The sequence below is a fragment of the Macaca fascicularis genome, chromosome 1, assembly GCF_037993035.2.
Source record: "Macaca fascicularis isolate 582-1 chromosome 1, T2T-MFA8v1.1".
NCBI classification, from domain to species: domain Eukaryota; kingdom Metazoa; phylum Chordata; class Mammalia; order Primates; family Cercopithecidae; genus Macaca; species Macaca fascicularis.
The window spans coordinates 77,907,091-77,922,218 of NC_088375.1; the positions used below are offsets into that span (position 1 = coordinate 77,907,091).

The 15,128-nt window shown below is 44.4% G+C and overlaps 1 protein-coding gene across 4 annotated transcripts in view; it reads right to left on the reverse strand.

Annotated features, from left to right (window-relative positions):
• Positions 1-14,876, reverse strand: part of EPRS1 (glutamyl-prolyl-tRNA synthetase 1) — an 83,975-nt gene extending 69,099 nt beyond the window's left edge. For all 4 annotated transcript variants that reach the window (XM_005540882.4, XM_005540881.4, XM_045397325.2 and 1 more), the window contains exons 1-2: positions 14,689-14,876; positions 8,451-8,535 (exon numbers count right to left, since the gene is read on the reverse strand). In XM_005540882.4, coding sequence (XP_005540939.3) covers positions 8,451-8,535; positions 14,689-14,734 — 131 coding nt within the window. In that variant the 5' untranslated portion in view covers positions 14,735-14,876. The remainder of the gene's footprint in view (positions 1-8,450; positions 8,536-14,688) is intronic.
• Positions 14,877-15,128: the final 252 nt, after the last annotated feature.

The following is a 15,128-nucleotide window of genomic DNA, read 5'->3' on the forward strand; positions in this document are numbered from 1 at the left end:
TTACTTGAGGCCAGGAGTTTGAGACCAGTCTGGCCAACGTGGTGAAATCCCGTCTCTTCTAAAAATACAAAAGTTAGCTGGGTGTGGTGGTGGGCACTTGTAATCCCAGCTACTCAGGAGGCTGAGGCAAGAGAATTGCTTGAACCCGGGAAGTGGAGGTTGCAGTGAGCCAAGATGGCGCCACTGCACTCCAGCCTGGGCAGCAGAGCAAGACTCCATCTCAGAACAAAACACGAAAAACCACACAGTGTTGGTGGGAGTGTAAATTAGTCAAACCACTGTAAAAAGCAATATGGCGATTTCTCAAAGAGCTAAAAACAGAACTACGATTCAATCCAGCAATCCCATTACTGGCAATACACCCAGAGGAATATAGTTCATTCTACCATGAAGACACATACATGCAAATGTTCACTGCAGCACTATTCACAATAACAAAGACATGGACCTAAATGCCCAGCAGTGACAGACTGGATAAAGAAAATGTGGTACATATACACCATGGAATATCATGCAGCCATAAAAAAAAAAAACAACAAGATCATGTCTTTTGCAGGAACACGGATGGCGCCGGAGGCCATTATCCTTAGCAAACTGACACAGGAAAAGAAAACCAAATACTGCATGTTCTCACTTATAAGTGGGAGCTTAATGATGAGACCATACGAACACAAAAAAGGGAACAACAGACACTGGGGTTTAAGGGTGGATGTTGGGAGGAGGGAGAAGAGCAGAAAAAATAACTATTGGATGGCTTAGTACCTGGGTTACAAAATAATACGTACAACAAACTCCACATGACACAAGTTTACCTACATAACAAACCTGCACATGTACCACGGAACCTAAAATAAGTTTTTAAAAAATGAATAAATTTATTTTTAGCAACAACACAAAAATACTGCAATGATAAAACAACAGGATACTAAAAAAGGAGTATCCAGAATGTAAAAAAACAGAACACTCAGATACTAAAAATATAATAGCCAAATTTAAAAACCTCAATAGAAAAATGGGATAATAAAGTTGACGTTCCAGAAAGTAAAGAAAAAAAAAAAAATGGGCCAGGCATGTTGGTACACAGCTGTAGTTCCAACTACTCAGGGGGCGGAGGCTGGTGTATCGTTAAGCCCAGGAGTTGGAGGCTGTAGTGTGCTACAATTCCACCTGTGACTATCCATTGCACTCCAGCCTGGACAGCATACTGAGACCTCCATCTATAAAAATAAAAATAAAGAGGCCGAGCACGGTGGCTCACACCTGTGATCCCAGCACTCTGGGAGGCCAAGGTGGGCAGATCACCTGAGATCAGGAGTTCCAGACCAGCCTGGACAACACGGTAAAATCCCATCTCTACTAAAAATACAAAAATTAGCTAGGCATGGTGGTGCATGCCTGTAATCCCAGCTACTTGGGAGGCTGAGGCAGGAGAATCGCTTGAATATGGGAGGCGGAGGTTGCAGTGAGCCTAGATTGTGCCATTACACTCCAGCCTGGGCAACAGAGCAAGACTCCATCTCAAAAACATATAAAAAAATAAAGAGATGGGGCCAGAGCAGTGGTTCACGCCTGTAATCCCAGCACTTTGGGAGGCCAAGGCAGGCAGATCACCTGAGGTCGGGAGATTGAGACCAGCGTGACCAATATGGAAAAACCCCGTCTCTACTAAATATAGAAAATTAGCTGGGCATGGTGGTGCATGACTGTAATCCCAGCTACTTGGGAGGCTGAGGCAGGAGAATCACTTGAACCAGGGAGGCAGAGGTTGTGGGAAGCCGAGATCGCGCCATTGCACTCCAGCCTGGGCAACAAGAGTGAGACTCCGTCTCAAAAAAAAAAAAAAGAGAGAGATGGAAAAAGGAGGTGACAACTTAGAAAAATAAAAGGACTAATCCCAACACCCACATAAACAACAGAAAATGGAGAGAAAAACATTTTTCAAATCTCAGAAAAAAATTTTTCAATTTCCGAAAGCAGGATTTCCAAGTTTCCACAACGAAAAAGGCAACCAAATGCCCAGCAGAACAGATGAAAAATAGACCCGAACTAAAGCATATGATTGTAAAATTTGAGAATACTGACTCCTAAGGGAAGATTCCTCCAAACTTCCTGAAGTCACATAGAAAAGTTCAACACTCAGAAAGTTTCAGAAGAAAATTACAAAGCAAACAAACAGCAATTATTCCATGAAAAACTAATAGTTTTACATGAAAAGCAATTATACCATGTGGCTCAGCAGTAAATAAAACTTACATGGTCATTATAATGTAAATACAGAACGGTAATCAAACGACAATTATGGTACAACTACACTGGGAGAAAGGGGGAGATAGACAGCAGAAGTTTATGAGTATGGGGTGACTGTGTGTACGGAATGGCAACAGGGGAAAGTGTTTCAGCTTTATCTTTTTTTTTTTTGAGATGGAGTTTCACTCTTGTTGCCCAGGCTGGAGTGCAATGGCACAATCTCGGCTCACTGCAACCTCCACCTCCCAGGTTCAAGCTATTCTCCTGCCTCAGCCTCCTGAGTAGCCGGAATTATAGGCATGCACCACCATGCCAGGCTAGCTTTGTGTTTTTAGTAGAGGTGGGGTTTCTCCATGTTGGTCAGGCTGGTCTCGAACTCCTGACCTCAGGTGATCCATCTTCCTTGGCCTCCCAAAGTGCTGGGATTACAGCTCCCAAAGTGCTGAGCCACCACACCCAGCTCAGCTTTATCTTTTCTTTTTTTTTTTTCCTTTTTTTTTTTTGAGACAGGGTCTCCCTCTGTCATTCATGCTGGAGTGCAGTGGTGTGATCTTGGCTCACTGCAACCTCTGTCTCCTGGGCTCAGGTGATTGTCCTGCCTCCGCATCCCAAGTAGCTGGGAGTACAGGCGAAGCCATCATACCCAGCTAATTTTTGCTTTTTTTTTTTTTTGTAGAGACAGGATTTTACTATGTTGCCCAAGCCGGTCTTGAACTGCTGAGCTCAAGCAATGCACCCGCCTCAGCCTCCCAAAGTGCTAGGATTACAGGCGTGAGCCACCGTGCCTGGCCCAGCTTTCTCTTTCTTAGTGGAAAGATATTGTCTAAAACTGGAAAAATAAGGAGAAACAATACTAGAATGTTACAGACAGAGGTCAATACAAAAGAATCAGCTCAAAAGGGTTGAAATGTTTGTTCCTATAGAGGAAAAAATAGAAGATGGGAGGTGAATGGTGCTTTTTACTAAAATACTTACAGCACTATGCCGCTAAAGTATTTGCATATGTAGCTTTCGTTTTTTGTTTCATTTTTTAGAGATGGGGTTCTACTTCTATCACTCAGGCTGGAGTACAGGGCACAAAATCGGTTCAGTATACCCTTCACCTCCCAGGCTCAAGCAATTCCCAGGCATTAGTCCCCCAAGTAGCTGGGACCAGAGGAGTGTGCTACTACTCTTAGCTAATTTTTGTAATTCTTCTAGAGGCGAGGTTTTGCCATGTTGCCTGGCTGGTCTCAAACTCCTGAGCTCAGGCAATCTATCCACCCTGGCCTCCCAAAGTGCTGGGATTACAGGTGTGAGTCACGAAGCTCAGCGATAGCTTTGATTTAAAAAAAAAAAAAAAAATTGTAATGAGACTGGGCGTGGTGGCTCACACCTATACTCCCAGCACTTTGGGAGGCTGAGGCAGGAGGATCACTTTAAGTCAGGAGTTCAAGACCAGCCTAGGCAACATAGGACAACCCTGTTCCTACAAAAAATTTTTAAAAATTAGCCAAGTGTAGTAGTACATGTCTGTAGTCCCAGCTACTCGGGAGGCTGTGGCAGGAGGATCACTTAAACCCAGGAGTTTAAGTATGCAGTGAGTAGTGAGTCGTGATTATGCCACTGCACTCTAGCTTGAGCAACAGAAAAAGATCCTATCTTAACAAAACTCTCCAGCACTTTAGGAACTCAAGGCAGGAAGACTGCCTGATGCCAGGAGTCCGAGACCAGCGTGGGCAACAAAGTGAGATGCTATCTCTACAAAATATTTCAAAAATCAGTCGGGTGTGGCACATGCCTGCGGTCCCAGGTACTCAGGAGGCTGAGGCAGGGGGATAACTTGAGCCCAGGAGCTCAAGGCTGCAGCGAGCTATGATAACACCACTGCACTCCAGTCTAGGCGACAGAGTGAGACCCCATCTCTAAAAAAAAAAAAACAACAACCACATCAAAAACTTTTAATGAAAAAACAGACTAGGGCCAGGTACAATGACTCATGCCTGCAATGCCAGCACTGTGCAAGGTCAAGATGGAAGGAGAGCTTGAGGTCAAGAGATCGAGACCAGACTAGACAATAACGCAAGACCCTGTCTCTCAAAATTAGCTTGGCGTGGTGGCACAGACCTATAGTCCAGTTACTTGGGAAGCTGAGGCAGGAGGATGGCTTGATCCCAGGAGTTTGAGGCAACAGCGAGTAATGAGCGTGCCACTGCACTCCAGCCTGGGTGACAGAGCAAGGCTCTATTTCTTAAAAAAAAATTTTTTTTTAATAGACTAATTTTGTCAAGACATTTAAATAACATGATCAAGGCCGGGCACACTGGTTCATGCCTGTAATCCCAGCACTTTGGGAGGCCAAGGCGGTGGATCACCTGAAGTCAAGACCAGCCAGTCTTCACTTCAGGTTCAAGACCAGCCAGACTAACACGGTGAAACCCCAACTCTATTGAAAATACAAAAATCAGCCAGGTGTGGTGGCGGGTGCCTGTAATCCCAGCTACTCAGGAGGCTGAGGCGGGAAAATCACTTGAACCCAGGAGGCAGAGGTTGCAGTAAGCAGAGATCGCACCATTGCACTCCAGCCTGGGCAACAAAAGCAAAACTCCCTCTCAATAAATACATAAATAAATAAATAAGATATTTGGAACCTTGCAGAAAGACATTAATTTTGAACACATAAAAAGTTTACCTTTGCAGCTGGGTGCAGTGGCTCGTGCCTATAATCCCAGCATTTTGGGAGGCTGAAGTGGGTGGATTGCTTGAGCCCAGGAGTTAAAGACCACCCTAGGCAACATGGCGAAATCCCATCTCTACAAAAATACAAAAATTCACTGGTGTGGTGGCATGTGTCTGTGGTCCCAGCTACTCAGGGGCCAGGAAAAAGGGGAGGGGACACTGAGGGAGGGGAATCGTTTGAGCCCAGGAGACCAAGGCTGCAGTGAGGATTGAGAGGGCAAGAGGCACACAGGACAATTTATTTAGGTTAGTACTTTGAGAATACAATTACAGATTAATTTCCTTTACTCATATTATGTACAGTCGCCTTTGTGATTATCACTACAAACAGTTTATAAATTTTGTGACCAGCAAGTCAACAGTAAGAGTAAGTCTGGCAAAGACGAATTAGTGGCTTTCAAGTGAAATATGTACCTACTATTAACAGAAGCCAAGCATTTCAGTAATGACTATTTTTCTGTCTTGGGGCAGTACTTTTATTAAGGCAAAAATCATTAGATTAATTCATTAAAGTTAACTTACAAGACAATACTAGCCTAATTCCAATCACTGCAGGTAGGAGAAAGTAACATCACTATAGATATTACATAAATAACATCTGGCTTTTAAAATCAACATATTTGAATTAGCGACATTCTATGTATTACAACTCTTTTTTTTTTTTGGAGACGGAGTCTCACTCTGTCGCTCAGGCAGGAGTTCAGTGGCGCGATCTCGGCTCACTGCAAGCTCCGCCTCCCAGGTTCACACCATTCTCCTGCCTCAGCCTCCTGAGTAGCTGGGACTATAGGCACCCGCCACCATGCCCAGCTAATTTTTTTTTTTTCTTATTTGTAGTACAGATGGGGTTTCACCGTGTTAGCCAGGGTAGTCTCGATCTCCTGACCTCATGATCCACCCGCCTCGGCATCCCAAAGAGCTGGGATTACAGGTGTGAGCCACTGCACCCGGCCTATTACAATTCTTAATAACACTATGCCACATTCAATTATTTTTAGTCAACAAAGAACTACAAAGCATCAGGAAAAAGAGTGGTAGAGAACGGAAATCCTCCTCTTGGATTATTTTCATTTTTCCCTTTGAGGCTCAACAAGGGGGACTGCAGTTCTCCAAGTCAAGAAGCTGCATGGCACTTCTTTCAAATCTATTCCTAAGTTTTTTTTCATGAGAAAATGATACCAAGCTGGTAATACCTCTTATTTTGTATACTGTATCCCTTCCCTAATACAAGTCTTTCTTATGTCAGTTTATTAGGGGCCTTTAACATTGTGTTGAAACATTTCAAAATCTGCGTCCTGCTTGAAAATATATCCTTGAAACCCTCTTTCAATTTGGTCCAGATTCTTCTATCTGGCAAAGTTTTTTAGTTCTTTTTTTGAGACAGAATCTTGCTCTGTCGCCCAGGCTGGAGTGCAGTGGCACGATCTTGACTCACTGCAATGTACACCCACTAGGTTCAACCTATTCTCCTGCCTCAGCCTCCTGAGTAGCTGGGACTACAGGCACGTGCCACCATGCCCGGCTAATATTTTTTTGTATTTTTAGTAGACACGAGGTTTCACCAAGTGAGCCAGGCTGGTCTCAGACTCCTGACCTCAAGTGATCCACCCATCTTGGCCTCCCAAAGTGTTGATATTACAGGCATGAGCCACCGCACCTGGCCACATACCCTGTTTCATAGGGGAGCAGAAAGATAGGGAATGTAGATAATTCTTTAGCGCAAAAGTAAATCATCAGAATAAACGGACCAGGAAGTGGGCGCAGGGAGGTGAGAGAGCAACATTAAAGGAAGATAAGAAACAGAGCTGCACAGGAACAAAGACTGTCTTATGATACGGATAAAGTCACCTAGGTAATATCTTAAAGCTGCCCTCAGAAGCGCAGGTGAAGTCTAAGCTGGGATTGACTGACCTTTCCAGATTATTTGATGAGATCCCTAAGGAGGGGATTTAAGTCAACTGCATTTCTTTTGGAAAGATGCTTTCTTGGTCACATGAGGAAATTCTAGAAAGTCCCTCTCTACTGATGGGGGAGGTGGGCATGGAGGGCTGTGAAAGGAAACAAGGTTAGAGGTACCCTGATTCTGAGGTAGCTTCTAAGGCCTCTCAGCATGTCAAAGTGCCAGTCTTTGGGATATCACTTTCTGAGGCAACATTCCCCTGTCTGAAACTTCCCTAGAAGTTTCAGTTAAAAGCTGAGTTGGTGGTTGTACAGGAAAAAATCAATAGCTAGGCGCCAAAGGATTCCATTAAACCAGTCACTCATTTCTGGGAATAGGCCAGTCCAATTAAATAACTGTGCCTCATTTCAGGAGCTGGTGTTGCAGATGGGCTCTCAAAGTTAGACCTCTAGTTCCTTTTAAACAGATTACATGGGGAATCAGTTTGCTGAAAAATTTAAGTCTCTAGATTCGGTTATTTTAGAATAGAGAAAAGCATACTTCTTTCTAGGGACAATCTACCTAATTAGTAAGTAAAACAAGCATACAACATTTGATGCTGAATTTTTTTTTTGAGACGGAGTCTAACTCTGTCACCCAGGCTGGAGTGCAGTGGCACGTTCTCGGCTTACTGCAACCTACGCCTCCCGGGTTCAAGCGATTCTCCTGCCTCAGCCTCCCGGGTAGCTGGGATTATAAGCACGTGCCACCACACCCGGATAAGGTTTTATATTTTTAGTAGAGACAGGGTTTCACTGTGTTAGCCAGGATGGTCTCAATCTCCTGACCTTGTGATCCACCTGCCTCGGCCTCCCAAAGTGCTGGGATTACAGGTGTGAGCCAGCGTACCTGGCAATGCTGAATATTTTTTTTTTTTTTTTTTTTTTTTTTGAGACGGAGTCTCGCTCTGTCGCCCAGGCTGGAGTGCAGTGGCCGGATCTCAGCTCACTGCAAGCTCCGCCTCCCGGGTTCACACCATTCTCCTGCCTCAGCCTCCCGAGTAGCTGGGACTACAGGCACCCGCCACCGCGCCCGGCTAGTTTTTTGTATTTTTTAGTAGAGACGGGGTTTCACCGTGTTAGCCAGGCTGGTCTCAAACTCCTGACCTGGTGATCCGCCCGTCTCGGCCTCCCAAAGTGCTGGGATTACAGGCTTGAGCCACCGCGCCCGGCTGAATATTTTTTTAAATGCCATTCAGAGGCCAGACATGGTGGCTCATGTCTTTAACCCTAGTGGTTTGGGATGCTGAGGCTGGAGGATGGCTTGAGGCCGGAGGACGGCTTGAGGCCAGGAGTTCGAAACTGGTCTGGGCAACATAGTGGTATCCTACCTCTAGAAAAAACATTTTTTAATTAGCCAGGTGTGGAGGCATGTGCTTGCAGTCCTAGCTACTTGGGAGACTGAGATGGCAGGATCCTGAGTCCAGGAGCTCTAGGTACAGTGAGCTATGATCATGCCAGCGTGGGCAAAAGAGGCAGACTCTGTCTTAAAAAAAAAAAAAAAAAAAGCCAATCAGTACTGAAGATAAAAAGATGAAAACACTTACTCAGAAACACGAAGAATATTCTCTTTCCCTTCTTCAATGGAAATGCTGACATCGTCTTTCACATGTTCTACTGCCAGCAAAGCTCCTATAAATAATATGAAAAGATTTTTTATCTTTAAAAGCAATGCAGTATTTATAACTTGAATCATAAAGCAATCAGGATGAGTCAACAAACCAATATTAAGTCCTGTAAGGACTTTCTCAGTAGTCTGTAGACAGAAAGTATAGTCTTTTGTCTCAGAGCAGCAACAAATCAGAATCCAGAATCCATTCACTAGCATATCCAACTGGTTTTGAATTTGTTCAGCTTTCAGTTAGAGACACTGAAATTAATCTGCTCCTCCCTTCAGAGACAAAAAGAAATTAATATAGTGCCAGCTGCGCATGGTGGCTCATGCCTGTAATCCCAGAACTTCGGGAGGCCGAGACAGGCGGATCACCTGAGTTTGGGAGTTCAAGACCAGCCTGACCAACATGGAGAAACCCCGTCTCTACTAAAAACAGAAAATTAGCCAGGCATGGTGGTGCATGCCTGTAATCCCAGCTACTCGGGAGGCTGAGGCAGGAGAATCACTTGAACTCAGGAGGCAGAGGTTGTGGTGAGCCGAGACTGAGCCATTGCACTCCAGCCTGGGTGACAAGAGTGAAACTGCGTCTCAAAAAAATAAATAAATAAAATAAAAAATAGCATTGTGCCTTATATAAAAGCTTTTGTTAATATGTTGACCTTGGATTTTTAAAAAACTAAAAAAGAAAAGAAAAAAAAAGTTATCATTAATAGTATTTGAGTGACTATTATGTCGTAGTCACTATGCTAAATGCTTTACAGTTATAATTTTTCATCTTTGGGGTAACCTGTAGAGTTAGATTAGAAGGACATGGTATCTCACGCCTATAATCCTAGCACTTTGGGAGGCTGAGGTGGGAGGACTGCCTGAACCTACAAGTTCAAGACCAGCCTGGGCAACATAGTAAGACCCTGTCTCTACAAAAAAATACAAAAATGAGCTGGGCATGGTGGTACATGCCTGTGGTCCCAGCTACCCAAGGGGCTGAGGTGGGAGGGCTGCCTGAGCCTGGGAAGTCATGGCTGCAGTGAGCCGTGATTGCACCACTGCGTTCCTGCCTGAATGACACAGCTAAACTGTCTCAAAAAAAAAAAAAAAAAAAGAGTGAGATACTTTCATCCCCATTTTACAGAACAGGAAATAAGGCTTAAAGGAGTTAAATAACTAGCCTAATGTCCCTGACAAAATATATGGTAGTTAGGATCTGAATGCAAGTCTAATGCAGTCCACAGTTCAAACTCTAAAACAGTGTAATATGGCCTCTTGACACTTAATTGATTCATTAATTCTCTGTCCCTTAATTTGGTTAAGATGGACAGGCTGGGCATGGTGGCTCACGCCTATAATCCCAGCACTTTGGGAGGCCGAGGTGGGCGGATCACCTGAGGTCGGGAGTTTGAGACCAGCCTGACCAACATGGAAAAACCCCATCTCTACTAAAATTATAAAATTAGCTGGGCGTGGTGGCACACGCCTGTAATCCCAGCTACTCAGGAGGCTGAGGCAGGAGAATCACTTGAATCCGGGAGGCAGAGATTGTGGTGAGCCAAGATTGCGCCATTGCACTCCAGTCTGGGCAACAAGAGTGAAATTCCATCTTAAAAAAAAAAAAAAAAAAAAGATGGACAACTAGCACCCAGATACTGATTTATGAACACCATGCTCCAGTGGAAACAGGGTTGTGGCAAGGAAAGTACAAAATAAACCTGAAAAATCTTACTGTGTTAGAAAGCAAAGGAGTACTCAAAGACAGAGAAGAGATACGTTGAACGGACACAGAGTCTGCCAGTTATGGTGGCTCAGGCCCATAATCCCAGCACTTTGGGAGGTCAAGGTGGGAGGATTACCTGAGATCAGGAGTTTGAGACCAGTCTGGCTAACATGGTGAAACCCCGTCTCTACTAAAACTACAAAAATTAGCTGGGTGTGGTGGCACATGCCTGTAATCCCAGCTACTCAGGAGGCTGAGGCAGGAGGACCACTTGAACCCAGGAGGCAGAGGTTGCAGTGAGCCAAGATCATGCCACTGCACTCCAGCATAGGCAGCAGAGTAAGACTCTGTCCCCCCGCAAAAAAAAAAAAAAAAAGGCCAAGCACAGTGGCTCATACCTGTAATCGCAACACTTTGGGAGACTGCGGCAGGTGGATTGCCTGAGCTCAGGAGTTCGAGACCAGTCTGGACAACAAATTAGCCAGGCATGATGGCATGTGCCTATAGTCCCAGCTACTTAGGAGACTGAGGCAGGAGAATTGCTTGAACCTGGGAGGCGGACGTTGCAGTAAACCGAGATCACTGCACTCCAGCCTGAGCAACAAGAATAAAACTCCATCTCCCAAAAAAAAAAAAAAAAAAAAAGGACATAGAGTCCAGGTTGGAGGGGCTTCCACTGGCAAATCAGGGTACTGACCATCAAAATAAAGGAGATCAATTTTAGCACACCTACACAATGAAATTTTATCCAGCAAATAAAAAAGTGAACTACTGGCCGGGCAATGGTGGCTCACACCTGTAATCCCAGCACTTTGGGAGGCCGAGGTGGGCGGATCATGAGGTCAAGAGATCGAGACCACCTGGCCAACAGGGTGAAACCCCATCTCTACTAAAAGTACAAAAAATTAGCTGGGCATGATGGCGGGCGCCTGTAGTCCCAGCTACTCGGGAGGTTGAGGCAGGAGGATTGCATGAATCTGGTAGATAGAGGTTGCAGTGAGCCAAGATCACACCACTGCACTCCAGCCTGGTGACAGGGCAAGACTCCATCTCAAAAACCAAAAAAAAACAAAACAACAAAAGTACACTACTGTCACAGACAAAAAGATATATGAATTTCAGAAGTATTATCCTAGACATATATGAGAATATAAGAATATATATGATATGATTCAATGTATATGAAATTATAAAAAAAGCAAAACAAGAGTGACAAAAAGATGAGTGGCTACAAGGTGCCAGCGATAGGGAAAGGAATGACTGCAAAGGGGCATGAGAGAACTTTCTGAAGTAATGATGACTGTGGTGTAGATTACACACTGTATACATTTGTCAATCACTTAAAATTGGTAAACTTAATTGTATACAAGTTATAATTCAATAAAACTAATTTTTAAAAATAAAATAATTTTAAATAGAAAATAATACAAATTGTAACTTCTTGAGTATATTTTGCTATGACTTTTTTTTTAAATGGGAAAAAGAGAAAGCTCTCCTCACAGAAAAATGCCAACTAATACATATAGAAGGAATGGTAGAATTGGAAAGTCACCATTTTGCAAACATCATAAAATCATAAAAATCAAGTTAGGTAGGAAGCATCATGGGATACTGAAACTAGTGGGTGAAGGTCAGATGCAAAGAGGAACGTTTACATGATTCCAACGCATCTGCCCATTAAAATCAAGGTTAGAATCATTAGTAATGGGAAATTTAAATTCATGCACCAACTGATGGGCTGCAATGAAGAACAAGGAATAACTATGCTATTCCTGCCAAAGACACAGAGCCTGAATCTAGACACCAGGAAATATCAGACAACTTAAACAGGGGATATTCTTCAAGTTAAGTGGCCTGTAATCTTCAGAAAGGTCAAAGCTATGAAAGCCAAGGGAAGACTAGTAAACCATTCCAGACTGAAAGAAAGTGGAGAGAGGTGACAACTAGATGCAAACAAAGCATAATACAGGATTTTGATCCCAACACTATGGAGGGTCTCGTTTTAACAAATAGTGATAGAACAAGGATGGGGTCTGTGCATTAGATGGAAGCATTCTACCCAAGTGTACTTCCTGATTTGGGTGCTCGTGTGAGATCATGTGGAGTTTCCAAGTTTGTTGGGGATGTACACGGGAGTTATGCTGAGGTACTGAAGCCTCATATCTACAGTATGCTCTTGGGTGGTACGGGGGGAGAAAGGTCTTTGTTCTAGTCTTGCAGCTTTGTTGTAGGTTTGAAATTAACATTAAATATATAACATGATGAATGCATATAAAATAGGAAAATTCTAGCAATGCAACCTATTTTTAAAAAATGTTTCATCTACTTATATTACTTAAAGATAAAATGTAATTGAATTAAACAACTGGGAATAATTAAATCAAAAATTAAAAAGAAGGGGGAGAAGCAATTAGAAAAATTATATATCTGATAACCGGCATACAGTTCAAAACGACAGACTTAAGAGTTTCATAGAATACTGGCAGAATTCTGAGTTCTGTAATACACTACGGAAACAGGTTCACCTTCAGGGTGATTTTCCAAGTAACGAAAAATGTATCAGGAGGTTGGGGATGGTGGCTCACACCTCTGGTCCTGGCACTTTGGGAGGCCAAGGCGGGCAGACTGCTTGAGGTCAGGAGTTTGAGACCAGCCTGGCGAAGATGGCGAAATGCTGTGTCTACTAAAAAATACAAAAATTAGGCGGGCGTGGTGGTGCGCACCTGTAAGCGCAACTACTCATGTGGCTGAGAACAAGAATCGCTTGATCCTGGGAGGCAGAGGTTGCAATGAGCTCGGTCTCAAAAAAACAAAACAAAAAAAAAACAAAAAAACCACACCAGTATCAGGAACTTTAAACTATAGTCTCATTTAACTCTGGCAACCAATCCTATGTGAAAGACATTATTCTCCCTTTCTTAAAAGAAAGAAACTATTGGGAGAAGCTAAATAAGGAACCTGTCAAGGTTTCACAACTAATAAGTGGCAGCCAGGATTGGACTCAGGTCTGCAGGAACAAATGTGTTTGCTCTCAAACATGAGGGCACTCTAGTGCCCTTCCAGCCCAAGAATCAAACCCATTCCTTTTAGAGTTCATTGATTTGTTGTGCGGTTAGTCCATTACTGCAACCAATACGCCAAAACATTATCATCTTTTAAATCTTAAAATGGCTATCAAGTTGTGTTTTTGTTCAACAGCCTTAAAACATCACCAGAGAACATAATGAATAATTTCATCAGCCCCACGGGGCCAGTTGTATATAAAGGTATGGGCTTATTGAACACTATAAAGCACTGTATGTCTATTATCATACATACGCATTAGCAAATATTAGGTCAGGCCGGGTACCGGGGCTCACGCCTGTAATCCTAGTACTTTGGGAGGCCAAGGCAGGATGGTTTGAGGCCAGAAGTTTGACACCAGCTTGGGCAACACAGTGAAACACCATCTTTCCAAAAAAGACACAAACAGAAAATTAGCCAGGCATGGTGGCACGCGCCTGTAGTCCCAGCTACTAAGGAGGCTGAGGTGGGAGGATCACTTGAGCCCGGAAGTTCGAGATTGCAGTGAGCCTTGAAAGCGCCACTGCACTCCAGCCTGGACGACAGAGCAAACCCTGACTCTCAAAAGAAAAAAAAAAAATCGTCAAACTACTTAAATTCTTTTGTGTAATTTCCCAAAGTAATGAAAAAGCAGAAATTCTAAGCAATCCACCAACAATAACCTTGGTCATGTCGCAAAAGTCATTCCAAACCGAACTTAAGATGTATCAGTAAGGTGACAGATCCAATGTTTACTCTGAAATATACTACACATCCACAGGGTGCAGTAAAAGCAACCGCATCAGTCTACAGTGTACCTGGGTGTTTTCCCCAATTACCCAACACCTTTAATTAAAAATAAATGCAGCCTCAGTTGAAACCCTAAATGCTAATACGCTCGCCTGGCTTCTTTCTTCTGAACTCGATAAAACGTAAGGAAAATTTGACTCAAGTGAACCGAGGATTTCTTCTGAGAGGACAGGAAAGGAGGTAAGAAAAAGGCTTAGTCGGAGAAAAAATGCTAAAAGAGAAGTGACGATAATTGGATTTTAAGTTTTAAAAACGTTATTTCCACGAGCAACTCTCGGTCTCCGGGGGAAAAAGGGAGAGGTGAGTTGACAGGGAGTTCATCCCTCTGAGAAGAAGATCCGAAGCGGAGTCTCGTATTGCCTAGCCCGGGCTCACACCGCACCTCCCTCCAAGCCCGGGAAAAACATCTTCAGGAGCAGATGCACCTGCCGGGGACAAGGGGCGAAGGGAGCAGAGCCTCCTCCACGTACAATTCTGGGGCGTGGGGCAGGTCCAACTTCCCAGATGGTGACCACCACTGCGGAAAGCCGGGGCGCAGCGACCTTCCTCGCCCCGCACCCTCCCTGGCTGATGCAACCCACACAGGTCACTGGCCTCGGTCCCTTACCTAAGGGAGGGTCTCCTGAATTCACGGTCAGACAGAGCGTCGCCATCTCCACCAGTCCGCTGGTCTACCTGTCAGTACGCCCGGCTGGTGCCAGAACCACGCAGAACCCCGCGAAAGCAAGAAGATGCAACGTGTGCGCGTACCCGACGCCGCCGCAGCCTTCGCTCCGCCCCTGCGCCGCAGCTACTGCCGACACCGCGCACGCGGCGGTGCGTCATAGCCGCGCGCCGTCTTCGCCCCCGCCAGCAGGGTCTAGAGCCTGCCACCCCGCCTCTTGGCCGCCAGGGGTAGAATGGCCTGCGTGGCCTTTTGTGCTGCGGTGGGAAAGACGCTGAAGTGGACGGGACTTTACGACACTTCGTAAAGTCAGCAGGTCGTAAAACAGCAGGTTGTAAAACCATCTTTAAGATGGGATAGACGTGAAGCACGAAACAAAAGCA